Genomic DNA, 18,662 nt, shown 5'->3' with positions numbered 1-18,662 from the left:
CCCGTACAGGCTTGAATTTTTTTCAGGCCTTATTTTCACTACTGCCCATGTAGTGCACATTACTGCGAGGATCACTTTCATTCACGTCCCAACAAGTTACTCAACATCAAAGTAACGCACTCGTGTTATTTCAATAAAAAAGCAAATAAAGGCAAGAAAATTAGCTAGATAAGCAAGAGTTAGTCGCATTTCTGCTCGTCAGGTTTTAGCTTGAAGATTGCGCGAATTAGCTAGACTAGCTATTTATGACGCCATTTGTAATGAGATCCTCGCTTTAGTTTGTTTCACTCAGTGTAAATTGTCTTGCATTCGATTCGCTCTGACGAAGGGCTAAAACTCAAAACGTTACTTTAGAATCTCTTTTAGACGGCCAATTAGTAAAACACGGCTTACCGTTGATGGTGGGGGTGTGGTGGGGTAAGGGAGGGTCTCCTGGAGCCTCTAAACATATTACCTCTTTGAGGTAATATGTTTGACGATAAAGAAACTGGAGGCTTATAGATTTGGTGGGCGATCACTTAACCTTACGCGATCATTTTTCGACAATAGACTGAACAGAGTAAAAATGCGTGACGCTACTAGTGACTGGATAAAGATGGAAAGGGGATGTCCTGAAGGATTGTGTTTCGGCCCCTTACTATGGAACATCTACCAGAACGACATGTCAGTTCATGTAAAAGACGCAAATTTAACTATGTACGCTGATGACCACCAAGTGTACGTCAAAGGAAGGGACCATGAAACAGTAGGAAGTAGAATAAAAATTCATGGCCAGCAAGCACTGTCGTGGTATACAAATAGTTTTCTACTGGCTAATCCAGACAAGTTTCAGTCTCTAAACATTAATCCGTGGAATCTTGATAAGGACAAGAGAGACAAGATGGAGAATATAAACGATCTGGACATTGCGAACTCGGAACTAATCAAATTATTTGGAGTTCACATAGATGATAATCTCAACTTTACTGAGCATATTGGCAAATTATGTAATAAGGCAAGCCAGAAAGTCGGAGTACTCTCTCTTCTTCGAAACTTGATACCCTGCAAGGCTAAGTTACTACTGTATAAATCTTTTATACTACCCTATTTAACTTAATGCCATTTAACTAGGCATTTTTGCAAGCCATCCAAGAAAAGGAAGCTAAAACGAATACAAGAAAGAGCCGTAAGGGTGATATATAAATCCCACTCTGACAAATTTGAAGAACTTTTACGACGTGCTGATACACTTTCTTTATATAACAGACGGCTTCAAGATGTCACTGTACTTACGTACAAAGTTAAACATGGTCTCCTACTTGATTGCGTTTCCTATATATTTGTCCCCAAAGTTTTACTCACTCGCTGCGGAATAGTGACTTCGTATTACCACGTTTTAGAACTACACGCTAACGGCAAACACTCTATTAGATATCATGTTGCTATTTTATTGGTGTCCCCAATTATTCCACCTGGGCTTCACACATTGACAATTAAATAAAGATTTTACTTTACATGGAACTTAATTAAGCTGTGCCGCTATCTCGTAGGCCTGTATTTCCTCTCATTCTTTCTGCTTGTCCGAGACCTAAATTTATACCCAAAGTGAATGTTGACATGACAACCTGTTACTCTCTAATATTGGACCCTAAATCTGGAAATACCTAAGCCGTTGAACGGTTTCCTATTTGTGAATAAACTGCGTCACATTAGAGATATTTTAACCTTAGACCGCATATCAGTTGGTGTTTATTATTAAATCAAATTTGTCAAATCCTTTAATTTTTCCATCTTTCAAGACCAAAATCTTCTGGCAGTCTTTTATCGTGTTCAAACGGTGGGCTATTGTGATGACAGTGGACTCCTTCAGTTTGTCCCGCACTACATTCCAAATCGTCTGCTCTGTGTCTGGGTCTAAATGCGCAGTTGGCTCGTCCAAGACGACGATTTTACTTCGCTGTAGCAGCACACGAGCCAAGCAAATCAACTGCCGCTCTCCGACACTGACATTAGCGCCATGTTCCAGCAGTTCGTGATCCAACTTGGCCTCAAGCCTCCCGACAAAATCTTTCAGTTGCACATCCTCTAAAGCCTGCCATAAATCAGTGTCGTGATACTTCTCAAAAATGTCGAGATTTTTTCTCAATGATCCGCTAAAAAGAAGGGGACTTTGGCCAAGAACCGAGATACCTCGTCGAGCTTGTTGGAGGCCTATCTCTTTAACTGGAACATCGTCGATGATTATCTCTCCATCAGCATCAGGCATGCGCACAAGAGCTGCTATAAAAGATGACTTCCCAGCTCCCGTACGGCCGGCAACTCCGATCTTTGCTCCTCCTTTGATGCTAAGATTGACATTCTTCAGCACTTCAGGTCCTCCCGGATAGTAGGTCAGTGATACATCTCTCAACACAATACTTCCTCTCCGAGGCCAGTCCTTTGGCGGTGTTCGTTCTTCCTCGTATCCAGGCTCCCGGTCAAGTTTGGTGTATGTCATAACTCGCTCAACTGACGTCATGTAGTTTTCCACTTCGGAGGCTTTTCTAACAGCGTACTGAGTCATGGTCAGAGTTTGGATGACGTAAACAAGAGCGAGACCAGCGTAAGCTGAAATGAAAAATTGAAACTTTATTCTATAAATTCCGGACTTGTTATCTCTCGATAGCTTAAAACATATAACGAAAACTTTACAAGGCTAGGTTAGCTAGCCTAGTCCAGGCAGTCACTTAATAAGAGGGAATTAGTAACGCGTCTTTTTACGTCTTTCTCAGTGTCGTTGTTTTGACTCCAAGTTAATAGGTGCAGAGGAGTTATCAATACAAGTTTCCCTTTTTAAATCATAGAAGACACTTCAACGTTTGGTCAGTACTTAAGCCACCCGAGTGACTCTCACGTTTCTGTCGTGTTTAGAAACCACCCGTTAATGGAGGGGACGTATAGGCACACTTATTTTATTGTTCAGTTGTTCATGCTATGTTAATACACGACTATGTAAATTGTTACTTTACATAGAAAGACTCAAAATCGTTACTAAGAATTTTAAGCTTACCGGCATCTTGAGATACCAAGATTGCAGCCAGAGCAACTGCACCGACTAACAAGGAAGCGAGACAATCCAAACGTGCACCGAGCCACCTACCGCTGGCCATCACCAAAATGTACGCCTGATTATGAACATCTTGATATCTGAGGGGACGAGTGTTCATTGCAATAACTTTTAATAATGGGATGATTTTTTAGTTTACTTCTGAAAATAAACCGGATTGTATAAGCTTCGTATTACTTTACTTCGCGATTGGTCCAGCAAACTTGTGCAAAACCAACCGCCTATTGGTCGAACGCGTTTGTCAGCGTTCAATACCGTTTCCTTGTTTTTAAGTTAAGTCCTCTGTCACTACTTTTGATCTTTTCTTTTGTTTTGATTGGCTTGTTATTATTAAATTGCAATTTTTTTACGACAATTACTCCAAGAAAAAACTCAAAGAGACTACATCAGGTCTGCACACTGAAGTGAGACCAGTGTCTCCTTTGGCCTGACAATGTAACGGAGTCCTTCAACAAATTCTGCCTGACACCCCACCCTCTCAAAAAGATGTTACTTTCCAATCAACTTCCGTAAGCTTCTACCTAACTGTCCGAAAGATCACTTCCGTAGCCACATCCCAGTCTTAGGCTTCATTCGTCGAGATAAAGTGAGAGCCGCTGGAGCCGAATTTGTTAACGATATGAATCCTTTGCCATTAAAAATGGTGAATTCTCCTAAAAAAGACCAATTCTTAATTGTTCACTATCGCTACTACATCTCTTATACTACGTATAAAATTAATCAGAAGGAGAAAACGAGTGGCACTTGTCTGTATTTCCTGTTAAATTCATAACGAAGTCCAGTTCAGTAAGAAATCATACAAGTGATCCACAGAATCGGACGACTGCGAAGCGGGAGTCTGATCTTTTTAATCACGAGTGTTATTAAAAACAGAATTGGACGACATGACGTTCTCTCACCAATTTATCAAAACTATGACAAAATTAGAGAAAGAACTCTAACAACTAGACAACAGTTCTACGTTTTCATTAAAAAAAACAAAAATCTCGGCGAAATTCGCGACAACAGCGTGCGCATACACTTACACGCAGGCAGGACTTGTCAACTGTGCTATTACACTGTCCAATTACAAGCATGACACTTACAATGTCCTATAAGTGCTCAAACTGGGCTGGTGATAACCAATCACGTTCCATAAATTTGTTACAGTTTTGACTAATCGTGAAATTTCGGCGTCACGCGATCTTGTTTATTGACCGTTCATATTATGGGTCTCTTTGAAATCCTATCAGAAGAACACGTTACTGTAGTCTTACCACTGGTAATGCCCTACGTGCCTCTTTCGGATAGCTTCGTTTCGAGACCGTACCTCGTATGGAAAGTCTACGTGCTGACCAGAGTCTCAGTACATATCAGGTAAGATAACAAAAGACGCGATGCAATTTCGTGTATTGCCGGTAAATAAAAAATAAATAGCTCACAGAAAATGAGCGATTATGAGACATTTCTGCCCTGTGCAGTTATCGGCTCTGGCATCACACAATGAATCAATGTCTCTAACATACCTGTAAAGTGCATCCACATAATCTGTCTGTCTTCCTCTCGTACGAATCGTGTCCAGTCCTCTCACGCTCTCTGAAAAATGAGCAAACACTGGGCTTCGGGATATCGACTCTAATCTCTTTAGCTCTCTGGCAGTCTTCAGGTAATAATTGGATAGAAAAACAACCAGCACAGAAATTGGAACAACAAGAAATATGAGCCAAACATTTGTGGCGACTGTTACCAGAATTTGGACGAATATAATCAAGAGCATCTGCATTGCCGCCAGGAATGTTTTGGGTAACATCTCATCAACGCAGCCAATATCATTGGAGAAGCGATTTAGGATTCTTCCCACTGGATTTGAATCAAAGAACAGGACAGGTGCTTGTAAAATGGCCACAACCATTTTATCGTGAAGACGCTCGGCGCACTTTAGACAAATTTTTAAGAATCCATAAGCCCGAACGATTGTAAATATTAAACACGCGCCAACCAGACAGGCGAAGACAGATAGATAGGTCTTCTTCTTCTGATCCTCAGGGCTTAGCCTTGCAAGAAACGAGAGCCACAAGTCTGGAGCAGCTATGATGGCTGAAAGAAACACCATTAATATGTAGTGATTAATATCTACTTCTGTATCAATTGAATATTGTAAGATTCATTGGGCCTAGACCCAATTAGCCTTGATTAGCTACTACCGTTAGGATGTCTATGTAAGCACCACAATGTCACAGAATAGATGAAGCAGTCAACCACGTCACCCATAGATATGGTTAGAAAACAGCTTTTTCTCTCAGAAAGTTAGTTTGTATAACGAGTGGTTTCTTTTACCTTTTCAGGCGAGTGGAGGCAAGTTCAAAGCAAACGTGAGGAGAAAAACACCACCTCTCCCTTTCGCGCGTGACTCGCCATTCACTCGCACTTGCCTCGCGCTTCTACGAGATAGTGAGATATCGGGAACATGGTCAGAAATTTGTGCAGTGTCTCTTAGTTCTGCTATCTAATCTTAAAACAACGTGTATTGTTAGTTAAAAGCACAGCCATTATGAGATGAATTGCACGAAATAGAATAAAAGAAATAAAGTAAAGAAAATACAGAAAAATGGTTGCTGTATTCCCTCAAAGGCCCTGACCCAAGCTTTGTAACTCACTCTAACAATAAGTTTACCTTGAGTAATGAAACTTAAACTGACCATTCCAGTTATCATCAGAGGATGTGCTCCACTTCTAAAATAATCACAGTAAAGCCTGAATGTCACTACTCCAATTGTACGATCCTCCTTTGCTATCTCCAAAATCTTCGCTTCATTGGGCAGAGGATGTATTTTCTGGCACTTTTCAGCATCATCGTGTTCCTCCTTATCTTGCCAGGAGAACGCCTCAGATGTACTCGTTTTGTCCTTCAGAGCTGCTTTATGGAGCGGGTCAGCAGTTGAACTGATTACACCTTTGTCGCGCAGCTCAGTAAAGCGTCCCTTGTCGAGGACACGCCCTTTGTGCAACACAATCACCTCATCAGCATTTTCCATGTGCTGTTGCTGATGAGAGGCAAACAGAACGATTTTATCGCCTAGCAGATCTTTGATGCACCTGTTAAAGATGTGTTGGCCAACTTTAAAATCAACAGCACTCAGTGGATCATCCAATAGATAAATGTCTCCATCAGAATAAACTGCACGAGCTAAACTTACTCTCGCCTGCTGTCCTCCACTCAGAACCTCGCCGCGTTCTCCAACAACTGTTTGGTCACCATCAGGTAACCACTGAAAGTCTTCTTTCAGAGCGCAGACGTCGATTATTCTTCCGTACTTGGACTCCTCGTAGACCTGGCCGAACAGAATGTTTTCTTTTATCGTTCCCGAGAACACCCAAGCAGTCTGAGGCAAGTAAATGACAGAACCTTGATGGTCAATCGTCCCATTGGTGTTGAAAATTTCACCAGCGATCGCTGAGAGAAGAGTAGACTTACCACTTCCAACCGAGCCAGTGATGACTGTTAAACTCTTTGAAGGTGCAAAGAAGTTGATACCCTGAAGAATAAATTCATCTTCACGATGCGTTTTTGCATAGGATAAATTTGAAACGCTTAGATTAGTAGGCCCTAATTCTGTTGCTTCACGGGAGAGAGAGACATTCCTCATATTTTTCGCTTCTTTTTTCAAGTAACTGCGACTTTGGTAAGTTGCGGTACTTTTCGTTTTTTGTTGGGGCTCATTGCTTTCACCACTCTCCGAGGCGTCCAACAGATTTTCCAAAAGAAGGAGTTCTTCGATTCTTCCGAGCGAAACGTAGGCGTCATATGTTAGCATTAAACCAATTGTAATAAATCTCCCACTTAATTTTAAAGCACTCATAAACGACAGCAGCATGGAAACATTGGCGGGCGTTAGGGTCTGGCCTGTAAGCACCATAGTAACAACTGACACCAGAGTCGCCAGTGGTGTTGCACTGTACAACAAAGCATCGATACTTGACTGAATCACTGTCCTCTTCGAAATGATGCCTATTTCATTTCTGAAGATAAAGGGTTATTATAAGTTTATAAAGCTAAAAATTGACCATAAGTTATGTGGGCATTCTGTCCAACCAACTCGTCGTCAGTGTTCTCTAATTTGAAATATTAACAAGGTGAGAAGTACCTCTCTTGCGATCCAATGAAAAATAATACCTACTAGAGACAAGTTAGACTCAATGAGATTATCATAATAAACGATTACTCTCCGAAGTAAGGTGATATCCACCCCCCTTTTACTGACACTGAGGTAAAAACGATTACACTACTTTTGGGTGTAAAGGATATTCGGAGTTTGAGTAACCAGTTGGAGCGCTCTTTCAACACTGTCTACTCAGTATATCCTGATAGTTTTTTAACTGACCGGCCAGTCCTCCAGTTATAATATAGGTTACATAAAGTACTTATTCTTTGTGAAAAGAGGCATTCTGATTGGCTCATACAGCCGTCACAGGCTTTGTTTTTCCGGGGGGGGTATGTTTAAACTGCCTAGCCGATTGATAAAGCTCTCAGTGGCGACAAAGCAGATTTGTGGTTATCTATTTCCGAGTTTTGAATAATTTGGGTGAGCAATTACGGGAATGAATGAACCTTGTTGTTTGAGCCTACTTCTCATTAAAAATGATAATTTACCTTACCTTCTTATACGTTTTATCTCTCGTCCATATTCGTCCTCCCACGCATGCGTTTTGACCGCGCGGATCCCGGAAACTACTTGATTTATTAGGGAGACTCGCTGATCGGACACTGTAGCTGTGCGCAGACGCAGCTTAGCATTAGCATAGGACAAGACAGCGAAGTATGGCATGAGAATACACAGGACGAACACACCCGTAACAGCCTGCCAGCCAATCAAATTATAGATAAGGAATATTGCCCCTGCGTAAGCAGGAACTGCGAAAACGGCTAAGAAAAAAAACTTGACTGTCTCTTCTTCCATTCTTCTAACATCATTGGATATCAGATCAAATAAGTGTCCTGCAGTGAATTTCAGTAACGTTTGCTTGCTGAGTAGAAGCGTCTGAAAGAGAGTACAGAATAACATTAAAGGGGAAGTTTGTTCCAAAACCTGTACGGTTTTAAGCTCCGCCACAAAAGATATCCATTACCGCCTTTCGAGACGAGAATCTTCGAGCCTTTACTAAATCATATTTAACTATGTCAAAAATGAGACAGCTCAGGCGCCATTTTGATGGTCGCTCAGCGGGGCGGTCGTTTACTTGTGACGTACGAAAGAAACATTCTTCTTTTTTCATCTTGAGGCGATCCACTTGAACAAGAAGGAGCTACACAAAAAGGCATTCTTGATTCAAATAATTCTTTATATAAGAAACTTTTTTAAGACTGGCAAAGGAGATCATGGCGAATGATCGGCGCATTTGAAAAAATGTTTTGAATGATTAGGTTAGTCTTTAAAGGCTCAAAAGTCGCAAGACGTCACTATTCTGAAGATACTTCGTCTGTTACTTTGTTTGGTCGTTGGTGGGTAGGATTGCTTGAGTTCTACTAAGTTCTCTCGTAAAGGCAGCACACAGTTTTAATGTTCAATGTACCTCTTCTTCTGGGTCTTCCAATAGCCTAAGTTGATTGCAATTGGATAAGGTTTCTTGAGAAAAGAAATTATATAAAAAAGCATATAATACTCTTTAGGATCGAGCCTACCTTGTGGTACACCATTCCCCTCAGGGCGCTGCCTATTTTGATCCCCAATATTTCACATTTGTGGTCTGACTGGTGCGCATTAAGACCACCGATCAAACCATTGAGACACAAAGCCAATGCACAGGCGTAGATCATGTAAGTATTCTCTGCCTCAGCTGACATAAGACAAGAAACGAGATACCCGAGAAACAGTGGAAAGAGAAGGCAACTTAGTAAATGCATTATATTCCCCGTCAAAATGATGATAACATCTTTGACAGAAAGCATATCAAACACACTTTTCCAAAGTTTGGGCCTTTTCCCATTTATTTTGCAGTAATGTTTCTCGCTTTCCCAGCTTGTTTGAAGCTTGTCGGTGACAAAACGCGCAGAGTTTTCGCCTGCCAAGGGTAAAAAGTCATTTTGATCCAAAGGTCTTTGACTGCCCTTTCTAAAGACTCCGTTCATCCAACGAAAAAAAAGAGAAGATGCAAAACTAACTTCATTATCGTCATCACTGGAGATTTTCCTGTAACCACCTTTCGGTGCCATCACTTGAGACCCAAAAAATATCAAGAAAGTATTCTTATTTGTTCCTAGCCTGTTCAACGTAGCGGTCAAACGTCTAAGCCAGCATTTCCAGGGTTTCAGAACCAAGTTGTCATCTAAAGGTTATAAACACACTCACTAGTCAGGAAGTCATGGTTTTTTATAAAGACAGTACGACTTTTTATGTCTACTGCTTTGGAAGGCAGTAGACACCAACGTCATCGCACAGAGCCAAGTGCGTAGGAAGCACGTAAGAAGCGCGTGGTGTGAAGCACCTTACTTAGTTTGTTTTGGCAACTTCGCTTGCGTGGTTTATCACAGCTTTCGATTTGTTCGAAAATAACAGATATCAAATTCTTATATGCGACAGAATAAGCTTTCGAGTCAGCGATACATTAAATACACATTTCGTTTTTATGCTCGTGGCTTGCACATAAACAAAGAACTTTTCCGCTCAGTACCCACCACTTCAAATGCAAGGCTCTATCGGTGCATCTAGGCCCACACTTTTTAACCTATGATTACTATTACTAGTAGTAAATCTAGAAGGTTATTTTTCTAAGTAAAGTCAGTTTCGACAATTTTCAAAAAACACGCGAAAGCAGATAGTACCACGTCACCCTTCAGGGTGAAATGCACATTTGAACTAAACATTTCGTTAATTTGCTCGTGGCTTTCACATGTAAAAATAAATTTTCCACTCATTGCCCACACCCTCAAAGCCTATGGTTTCCAATTATTTTAAACCATGGGTTACTATTATTATGACTACTATTATATTAGTAGATAAGTTTCCTGAGCAAAGTTAGTTTGGACGAGTCTCAAATCCACGCGAAAATAGATAATGCTATGTCACGCATAAGTGATTATTCAACTTCCTGGTGAAATGAACATTTAGGCCCAAAATGTCGTTTATTTGCCCGCGGCTTTCAGATTTAAAAATACATTTTCCGCCCATTGCCCACACGCTCAAAGAATATGGTTTCCAACCATTTTAACCTTCGGTTACTATTACTATGACTACTATTCAATTGGTAGATTAGTTTTCTAAGCAAAGTTACTTTTGGTGAGTTTCAAATCCAAGCAAAAGCAGATATGCCACGTCATGCATATTATTCAACTTCCTGGTGAAATGAACATTTTAGCTTAAAATTTCGTTTATTTGCTCATAGCCTTCAGATGATCAAGGGAATTTCTTACATTCTGGCAATTTTTCATCTGACAAACTAAAACAAAAGATGGTAAGTAAGACGAGTAAGTAAGTAAGTTTAAGTAAGTAAGTTTCAAACATACAGTGTAGAAGTTGAGGAATTGCATGTGACTCTGCAAAAACTTCCAAACCGACTCTCACCAAGTTACTCAACATGAAAATCATGCACTCGTGTTCTTTCAATAAAAAAGCAAATAAATGCAAGACAATTAGCTAGATAAGCAAGAGTCAGTCATCATCCTTAATGACTGTAATTTTAACCTCCATTAACCGGCCACCTCTAGAAACGTTCGTGGTTTGTATGGTTCTCCACCTGTATCAAACGGTCACTTGAAGTGCAAATTCAAACCCCTTAAATAAAACTAAGAAGAATCTCTCAAGTAACACTAAATCGCCGTTTGTCTCCCATCATTTTGATGTCTGTTTCGTGAACAGATTATATGACACGATCCGTCCAGCGTGAACATGTAATGAAAACAACACGCAATGTAAAAAACGCGCGATCAGTGGCAGAATTAACTCCTTTTCGCAGTTGCTAGTTTGGTTACATATCGCTGGACTCGGTGATCAAATGATAAACTGCTCGTAATCGTGTGCGTAGCTCACTTATAAAGATTTTATATTCAATGTCAAACCGATGTTGAATGCGGAGCCTGCAAAGTTGGCTTGCTCTTGGTAAGTTTATCATCCTAAACATTTTTTTGAATAGCCCTCGCCATAGTAAAAATTACAGTCGCAGACATTAATCAGAGAAATTAATAAGCGCTTAAAGTGACTGGTCTTTGAGATACTTGGTTTCTGGGTTTGTGCATTGAATACACGTCACTCTCAAAATACATCCCAGCACTGGTTAGTGAATTGATACCAATGGTATGACGGGGAAACCTTAGGAAAAGCGTAAGGTCAGTTATAATTGCTCCCATGAAAAGCAATGATACCTCAGAATAAAGGGAAACGTCGAGAGGCTCATGTCACTTTTGAGGAACGTTTTTGTTCTAAATTATTCTGATGCGAGGTTAAGAGTCCCAAATAAGTGAGAGTCAAGCTAGGTGCGATTGAAATTAAGGTCCAGCTTACTATACTCCTAGAAAATTATGGACAGGGCTTCAGAATTTTAATGAATGATTAGTCAAACTTATTTAGAACGAAAGAATCTATGTTGCGGGACTATTCAGATAACAACTGAAGTCGCAAATTTGAATATCAAAAGTGAACCATTCAACCCTGAGGATTTGTGGCCTCGTGACGTCACTTAATTGATACGCTAGTTGAACTCTTACGTTGTTTTTAATTTTCAACGGTCGATCTCGGCAAGACGCAAGTGATCCCGAGAAATGTTTCATAAATATCGCAAATCGTAACATTTCATCCCCAAAATCCGCCTAATGACAGTAAGACTAAAAAGTTCTTATCTCCGTTCTTCTGTGTTGTCTCGAGTGATTTTGCGAGGTTTTGGCACAGTTAATTCCCCAGTTTGCATCAGTGCATAGTGGGAATTGCATCAGTGTCATAGCGTTTTCGAAATGCTCCGTTTTCGACTTGTTTTCTGTCCTCAGAGTTTTAAAATTTATTTAGAAAATGCATTTTCAAAACTTTCAAAACAAGTTCCCTTTCATTCAGTGTGTTGAAGACAGGGCCCTTAAGAAAATAAGGAGTCAATATAGTCAACACCAATTTTTTGATCCTCTTGTTTCAAAATACGACATCTGTCTTATTACACAGGAACATTGATTTTTTTCCTGTACTTAGAAATCTCTCAAAATCTCCTCGCTCGTGCAGTAGGCGTGGCTTGCAAATATCAAGGAACGGCAATATTACCGGTATCTTGGCGAATTCCTGTATAATGAGACAAAGTTGCAAGGTAAGCTACATAGAGTTGCAGCTTCCTCAAATTTTGATTGCACAGCCACTTGCAAACTTTATACCTTTTACACGAAATTGACAGTAGGATTCCATCCATAGAGATTGTAACTACACGGCCGATAACAGCTCTGTTGACATTTTGCGTCTTGCATATGTATCGTTTTGCTAAAAGCTTTAATTGAGTAGGCTAGATCACGGGAGATGTTATGCTAAAAGGCAGACTGCAGACTGCAGACCGTGCAAACTGCGCAGACCGTGCAGACCGTGGAGACTGCGCAGACCGTGCAGACCGTGGAGACTGCGCTTTGTCCGCTCGAGAATTTCGAATGTGGCACTTCGCGAGACACAGGTTCATTCATGACCTATCACGCAATCGACTTCGATAGGTATCTAATTTTTAAAGTATTATACATTTATTTTCAGTCTGAGAAAAAAATTACGTTTTCTCGCTTATGAAACTTTATTTTACGCCTAGGTGGACTTTAAACGACCGATGAAACTCATTCGGTTTTTGTGGCTTCTCAGGTCAAAAAGATCTCGTGTGTAATTGGTTACAATTATTGATTTAATTTTTGTGATTAATAAGTTTGTCATGTATGTGACGCGAAGGAAAGCGGGATGGCGAAAAATTGTGGAAATTCCTTTCGGAATGAAAGGTTGGTTCCACCCCGCTTCCTCAAAGTATTGCAAGATGTTGTCTGATCGACACCCTTCGAGCACGAAGCTTATTTAGTGACGGGTATATATCCTGATAATTTACCATTTTGTTTTAGGCTATATAAAAGTCGTGAGGTTCTACAAAACACCGTGACTTATTGGATTTTATGTAAGTTTACAACTCTTAAAAAAGCAAGGTTGTTCTGCAATCCTGGAACAACACGCGCAGACATTTGACCATTGCGTTGAACATGCTAATGATGGCTAAGTATTTTGTAGGTCTCAAGTGATGACACCAAAAGGCGGTTACAGGAGAATCTCTGGTGATGACGATAATAAAGTCAGTTTTGCATCTTCTCTTTTTTTCCGTTGGATGAACGGAGTCTTTAAGAAGGGAAGCCAAAAACCTTTGGATCAAAATGACTTTTTACCCTTGTCAGAGGAGAACTCTGGCCGTTTTGTCACCGACCAGCTTCGAAAAAGCTGGGAAAGCGAGAAACATCATTGCAAGGTGAATGGGAAAAGGCCCAAACTTTGGAAAAGCGTGTTTGATACGCTTTCTGCCAAAGATGTTATCATCATTTTGAAGGGGAATATATTGTCTGCAACATCTGTCCTTCTCTTTCCACTGTTTCTTGGGTATCTTCTTTCTAAGCTTATGTCAACTGAGGCAGAGAATACTTATCAGCTCTACGCCTGCGCATTAGCTATGTGTCTCAATGGTTTGATCGGTGGTCTTGGTATGCACCAGCGAAGCTACAGATGTGAAATATTGGGGATTAAAATAGGAAGCGCCCTGAGGGGACTGGTGTACCACTGTTGAAGTCCTAAATGTAATAACTGTCCTAAATGTAATAAAGTCCTAAATGTAATAACATTTGGTCCTAAATGTAATAAAGCCCTAAATGTAATAACGTTCGGTCCTAAATGTAATAAGCCTCCTATGCAATCGTTTAACTGCGCTAACATTGAGATGTTAAAGTGACAGCTGTTGCACCAAAGAATCCTCTGACCAATGTTTATGGAATATTGCGGGCTCACTGATATTAATCAGCGGCTTTTTATTTGTTAAAGACGTAGGTTGAGAAGCATTGGCTACAAAACCTTATTCTAATACTGATGTGCTTTTGGCATCAAATTGACGGACGCAGAAGCAACGAGAACGTTGACTAATAGCTCTCTCTATATCATTGGCTCAGACTCTTAAGTGTAACAGATTTTGACGAAATACTTCTGTCCTCAGTGCTGAAGTTAAGACTTGAAGAACCAAATTGCAAGGAAAAAGAAGTCCACCGACTTATACGTTAGACAAATTCTGGGCTCAGAAGGGCATTTTTTGTACTGTCTTCCCTTGCCAGATTTGTACGAGTTTGCATAAAATATATTCATATGCGTTATTGACCGAACGTGAGGTCAAAATGGCTATATATTGGCCGAGTTCTTTTCTTTTTTTGCGTTTTTATGGACTGAGACGAAGTCACGGTCCATAAAAAGGTAGAAAAAGAACGAGGCTAATATCCAGTAATCTTGACCATACAAGAGAGTTTATATTCTCTTGGCTTAATCATTAAAGGATTCATTGTATAGCAAAAGATTTCGCTTTGATAAGAATCAAGAATAGCCTGTTTATTTCGAGAGCCGATAGTGAAAGCCAACTGTGTTTGCAGCACAATAAACCCAAGAGGGTCATTTATTTTTTCTATGTATATATGAAAACATTGTCCAAAAGTTACGAACTTTGTAAGTTTTCTTGCGTGGGATCAATACGGGGGATCCCGAACGGGCGAGAGTGGGCCCATCATGCCCGCTCAGGTAGCCAACCAGAACACAGGATTCACTTCATCTTGCCCGCGTGCGCTGCTAGCTATATGATAATGTGACTTGCAGAGCAAGATATCGACTGACCAATGATATGTTATCCCATTTCACGATCACAGGTCTCGACATGTTGCCTTTTTCCACGCAAGAGTCAAATTGAACCATTGAGCTAAGCCATTCAACACATGATGGTCAGTTGGTGGTCTAATGAACCATTCATTTTTTTCCTTTAGCCCCTTATGACGGGTTCATCAGTTCCCGAACCGAAATATTAGGAAAACATACATTTTAAAGTTGATCTCAAGTTTATATTTCATTTTTTGTCTTCACCTCTTCTCCCCGCCGTGAGGGGAGAAAATGAATAGATAAATAGATGAATGAAAAAAGAAAGCTCAACAGTTTCCACTTATAGTCATATGGTACATGAACTGATTACTGAGGTGGAGTAAAGCCATAGAGGGCTGGAAATGCAACACCACAGGTTCAAAATTGAATAAATCAGGATATTCATTCTTAAAAATGAACTCAAATGCTTCATTAGAATCAATTGACACTGAATAACATTGATGTGCAAAATTTCAATAACGCTACTGATAATAATAATAACAGAAATCATTCAAACTGCTCTAAAATGGTGCATCACTTCTAAAGACTTTAACACGAACGATAACAACAACAATAGCATGCTAGTTCATCATAAATTGTAGTAAATTTCTTTTCCAAAAAGTCTTAATGGTTACGTACCAATCGATTCCATCCTATTGAGCTTCCAGCCAAGCACTTGCCCACTTTGTGCTGGAAATGATTTTCTTCAACTCGATCAATAACCCGCTTTAAGGACCATACTTCGACTGCTGATATTTCTTATGTCTAGCGAGTAAAAAGACGCTGATTGATATCAGCGGGCCCATAATGTGACATGTATACTGGTCAGCGGTTTCTTTGGAGCAACAGCTGTCACTAACATATCAATGTGGATGTCCGCCATAACAACAATACACTGCAGGAGTTAAACGATTGCATTAGAGGCTTATTACATTTAGGACTAAATGTTATTACATTTAGGACTTTATTACATTTAGGACCAAATGTTATTACATTTAGGACTTTATTACATTTAGGACAGTTATTACATTTAGGACTTTATTACATTTAGGACAGTTATTACATTTAGGACTTCAACATACCACAAGGTAGGCACGATCCTAGAGAGCGTTTTATGCATTTTTCGAAGGGTCAACTGATTTTTCTAATATCCTAAACACCCAAATTAAGCCGCGCAAACTTGAACACATTTATCTATCCGATAAAGAATTATTTTTTCTAGAAATCTGATCGATCGGCTTATGCCACGTGGAAACCTGGGAGGAGACGGTTATTAAACATCATCGCTAGTTGCTGCTTCTGCGAGAGCAAGCAATCCTGCTAACCAACAATAGAATCGAAGAAACAAACAGTTATTTAGCCTGTGGTTAACGTGGAAGTTGGCTACAGAAACCATAACGTACACGGCCGCGCTTCTGAACGTGATTCAAAATGGCACCGGGGTTGTCGCTCTTTTTACACACTATTTTAAAGATAATTCGGTAGAGGTTTGGTTACTCTCGTCTCGAAACAAAGTCATTGTTATGCGGAAGATTAAAATCAGATCTTTTATGGAACATACTTCTTCTTTAATGTCTAATCTGTACTCTCTTTCAGACGCTTCTACTCAGCAAGCAAACGTTACAGAAATTCACTGCAGGACGCTTATTTGACCTGATATCCAATGATGTAAAAAGAATGGAGGAAGACACAGTCAAGTTTATTGTCTTAGCCGTTTTCGCAGTCCCTGCTTATGCTGGGGCAATATTCCTTATCTATTATTTCATTGGTTGGCAGGCTGTTACGGGTGTGTTCCTCCTGTGTATTCTCATGCCATACGCTGCCGTCTTGTCCTATGCTAATGGTAAGCTGCGCTTGCGCACAGCTACAGTGTCGGATCAGCGAATCTCCCCAACGAATCAAGTAGTTTCCGGGATCCGCGCGGTCAAAATGCATGCGTGGGAGGACGAATATGGACGAGAGATAAAACGTGTAAGAAGGTAAGGTAAATTATCATTTTTAATCAAAAGTAGGCTTAAACAACTATGTTTATTCATTCCTGTACTTGCTGATCCAAATTATTAAACCACAAGTCTGCTTCGTCTCAGTTAAGAACTTTATTAGCTAAGCAATACAAACAAGTCCCCCAAAAAAAGCTTTGGACCGCTGTATAAGCATAAGTGTCTCATGTAATCCATTCCATAACCAGAGGACTGGCCGGTCAGTTAAAAAATATCAGGATGTACTGAGTAGATAGTGTTGAAAATGCACCTTGATAATGATTGGCTACTCAAACTCCGAATATCCATTGCAATTTACCTCTAAGCGACTTGCGTGGGATTTTTTTTTTTTTTTTTGTATTTTATTAATTTTTATTAATTCAAAGTTACATACATTTTTCATAAACAAACATAATTCACATAAACAGACAGACACGGTACATCATATATCTACATACAAAATCCACAGTTCCTCTTAGCTCTCCTCGGCTTCTATACATAATACTAGTACAGTGCAGCAACAAACATGAGATTCTATATCATCTAATAATTTTTGTACTTGTCCCATTTCATATTATGAGTTTTTAGCTTATTATTTGATTTTGCGATCATTGTCTCGAGTTGGTGGATCGTTTTAATTTTGAGGTTTAATACTTTAATTGAAGGAAGAGATTTGTTCTGTCGGCAAGAATATAAATACTGTTTGGCAATTATTAAAATATGATTGATTAATAATTCGTCTTCGCACCTTAAAATACCAAACATTATATCATTTTCAGAGAGGTGTTTTATCTTTACGCCTTGATTATGAACCACTTTATTACCTCAGCCCAGAAATCCTTAGTATAACGACAAGAAATAAAAAAGTGCTTCAAGGATTCGTTCATTTCGCCACAAAAGGAACACGCCGGGGATGGAATAATACCAATTTTGTTTAAAAAAGAATTTGTGACAAGACACCTGTTAAGTAGTTTATACTGGAATTCACGCGACTTTGTGTCCAAGGAAGTACGAAATGGCAAGCTGTAAATCTCTTTCCATTCTAAAACATCATTAACAAAATTAGTGCGTGGGATTGGCACCCGAAAATATTGTAATCGTTTTTACCTCATTGTCGGTAAAAAGAAAGTGGATATCACCTTTACTTCAGAGAATAATCGATCATTCTTATGGTTAGAACATCTCATCGAGTCTAACTTCTCTTCAGTTTTTTTTCATACCCTGTCGTGGGGTCGCAAAAGACGCACTTAAACAAACAAATGAACGATGAGGAAGCCTTGCCTCCTGCTCATCTCGTTAATATTTCAAACTAGAGAGAACACTGACGACGAGTTGGTTCGACAGAATGCCCACATAACCTAATATGATCAACCTTTATTTTCAGAAATGAAATCAGCGTCATTTCGAAGAGGACAGCCATTCAGTCAAGTATCGATGCCTTGTCATACAGTGCAACACCACTGGCCACTCCGGTGTCGGTAATTACTATAGTGCTTAATGTTTTTATGCCTCTGTCGTTTATGGGTGTTTTACAATTGAGTGGCACGATCGTTATGACATCTGGTTTAATGGTAACGTATGACGCCTACGTTTCGCTCGGAAAAATTGAAGAATTCCTTCTTTTGGAAAATCTGTTGCAAGCCTCGGAGAGTGATGAAAGCAACGAGCCCCAACAAAAAACGAAAAGTACCTCAGGTAACTAAAATTACAGTTACTCGAAAAAATCAAAGTGCTCTGTGAGCAAACTCGTGAATTGAC

The 18,662-nt window shown here is 39.8% G+C and overlaps 2 protein-coding genes across 2 annotated transcripts; one reads left to right on the top strand and one right to left on the bottom strand.

Moving 5' to 3' along the window:
• Positions 1 to 961: 961 nt before the first annotated feature.
• Positions 962 to 9,359, bottom strand: LOC113674065 (ATP-binding cassette sub-family C member 4-like). The gene is made up of 6 exons (XM_089188654.1): positions 8,745 to 9,359; positions 7,721 to 8,103; positions 5,739 to 7,084; positions 4,591 to 5,161; positions 3,029 to 3,165; positions 962 to 2,586 (listed from the first exon to the last, which is right to left on the bottom strand). The coding sequence occupies exons 1-6, from the start codon at positions 9,273 to 9,275 to the stop codon at positions 1,718 to 1,720; spliced, it is 3,837 nt and encodes a 1,278-aa protein (XP_089044780.1). The 5' UTR covers positions 9,276 to 9,359; the 3' UTR covers positions 962 to 1,717.
• A 3,932-nt stretch (positions 9,360 to 13,291) lies between these two features.
• Positions 13,292 to 18,607, top strand: LOC149036663 (ATP-binding cassette sub-family C member 4-like). Its single transcript, XM_089188601.1, has 3 exons — positions 13,292 to 13,810; positions 16,522 to 16,904; positions 18,289 to 18,607. The coding sequence occupies exons 1-3, from the start codon at positions 13,292 to 13,294 to the stop codon at positions 18,605 to 18,607; spliced, it is 1,221 nt and encodes a 406-aa protein (XP_089044727.1).
• The last annotated feature ends 55 nt before the right edge of the window (positions 18,608 to 18,662 follow it).

The sequence above is a fragment of the Pocillopora damicornis genome, chromosome 12, assembly GCF_964200805.1.
Source record: "Pocillopora damicornis chromosome 12, jaPocDami1.2, whole genome shotgun sequence".
NCBI classification, from domain to species: Eukaryota; Metazoa; Cnidaria; class Anthozoa; order Scleractinia; family Pocilloporidae; genus Pocillopora; species Pocillopora damicornis.
The sequence above is the reverse complement of the archived record's forward strand: the minus strand, read 5'-3'. Positions and strand labels throughout refer to the sequence as shown.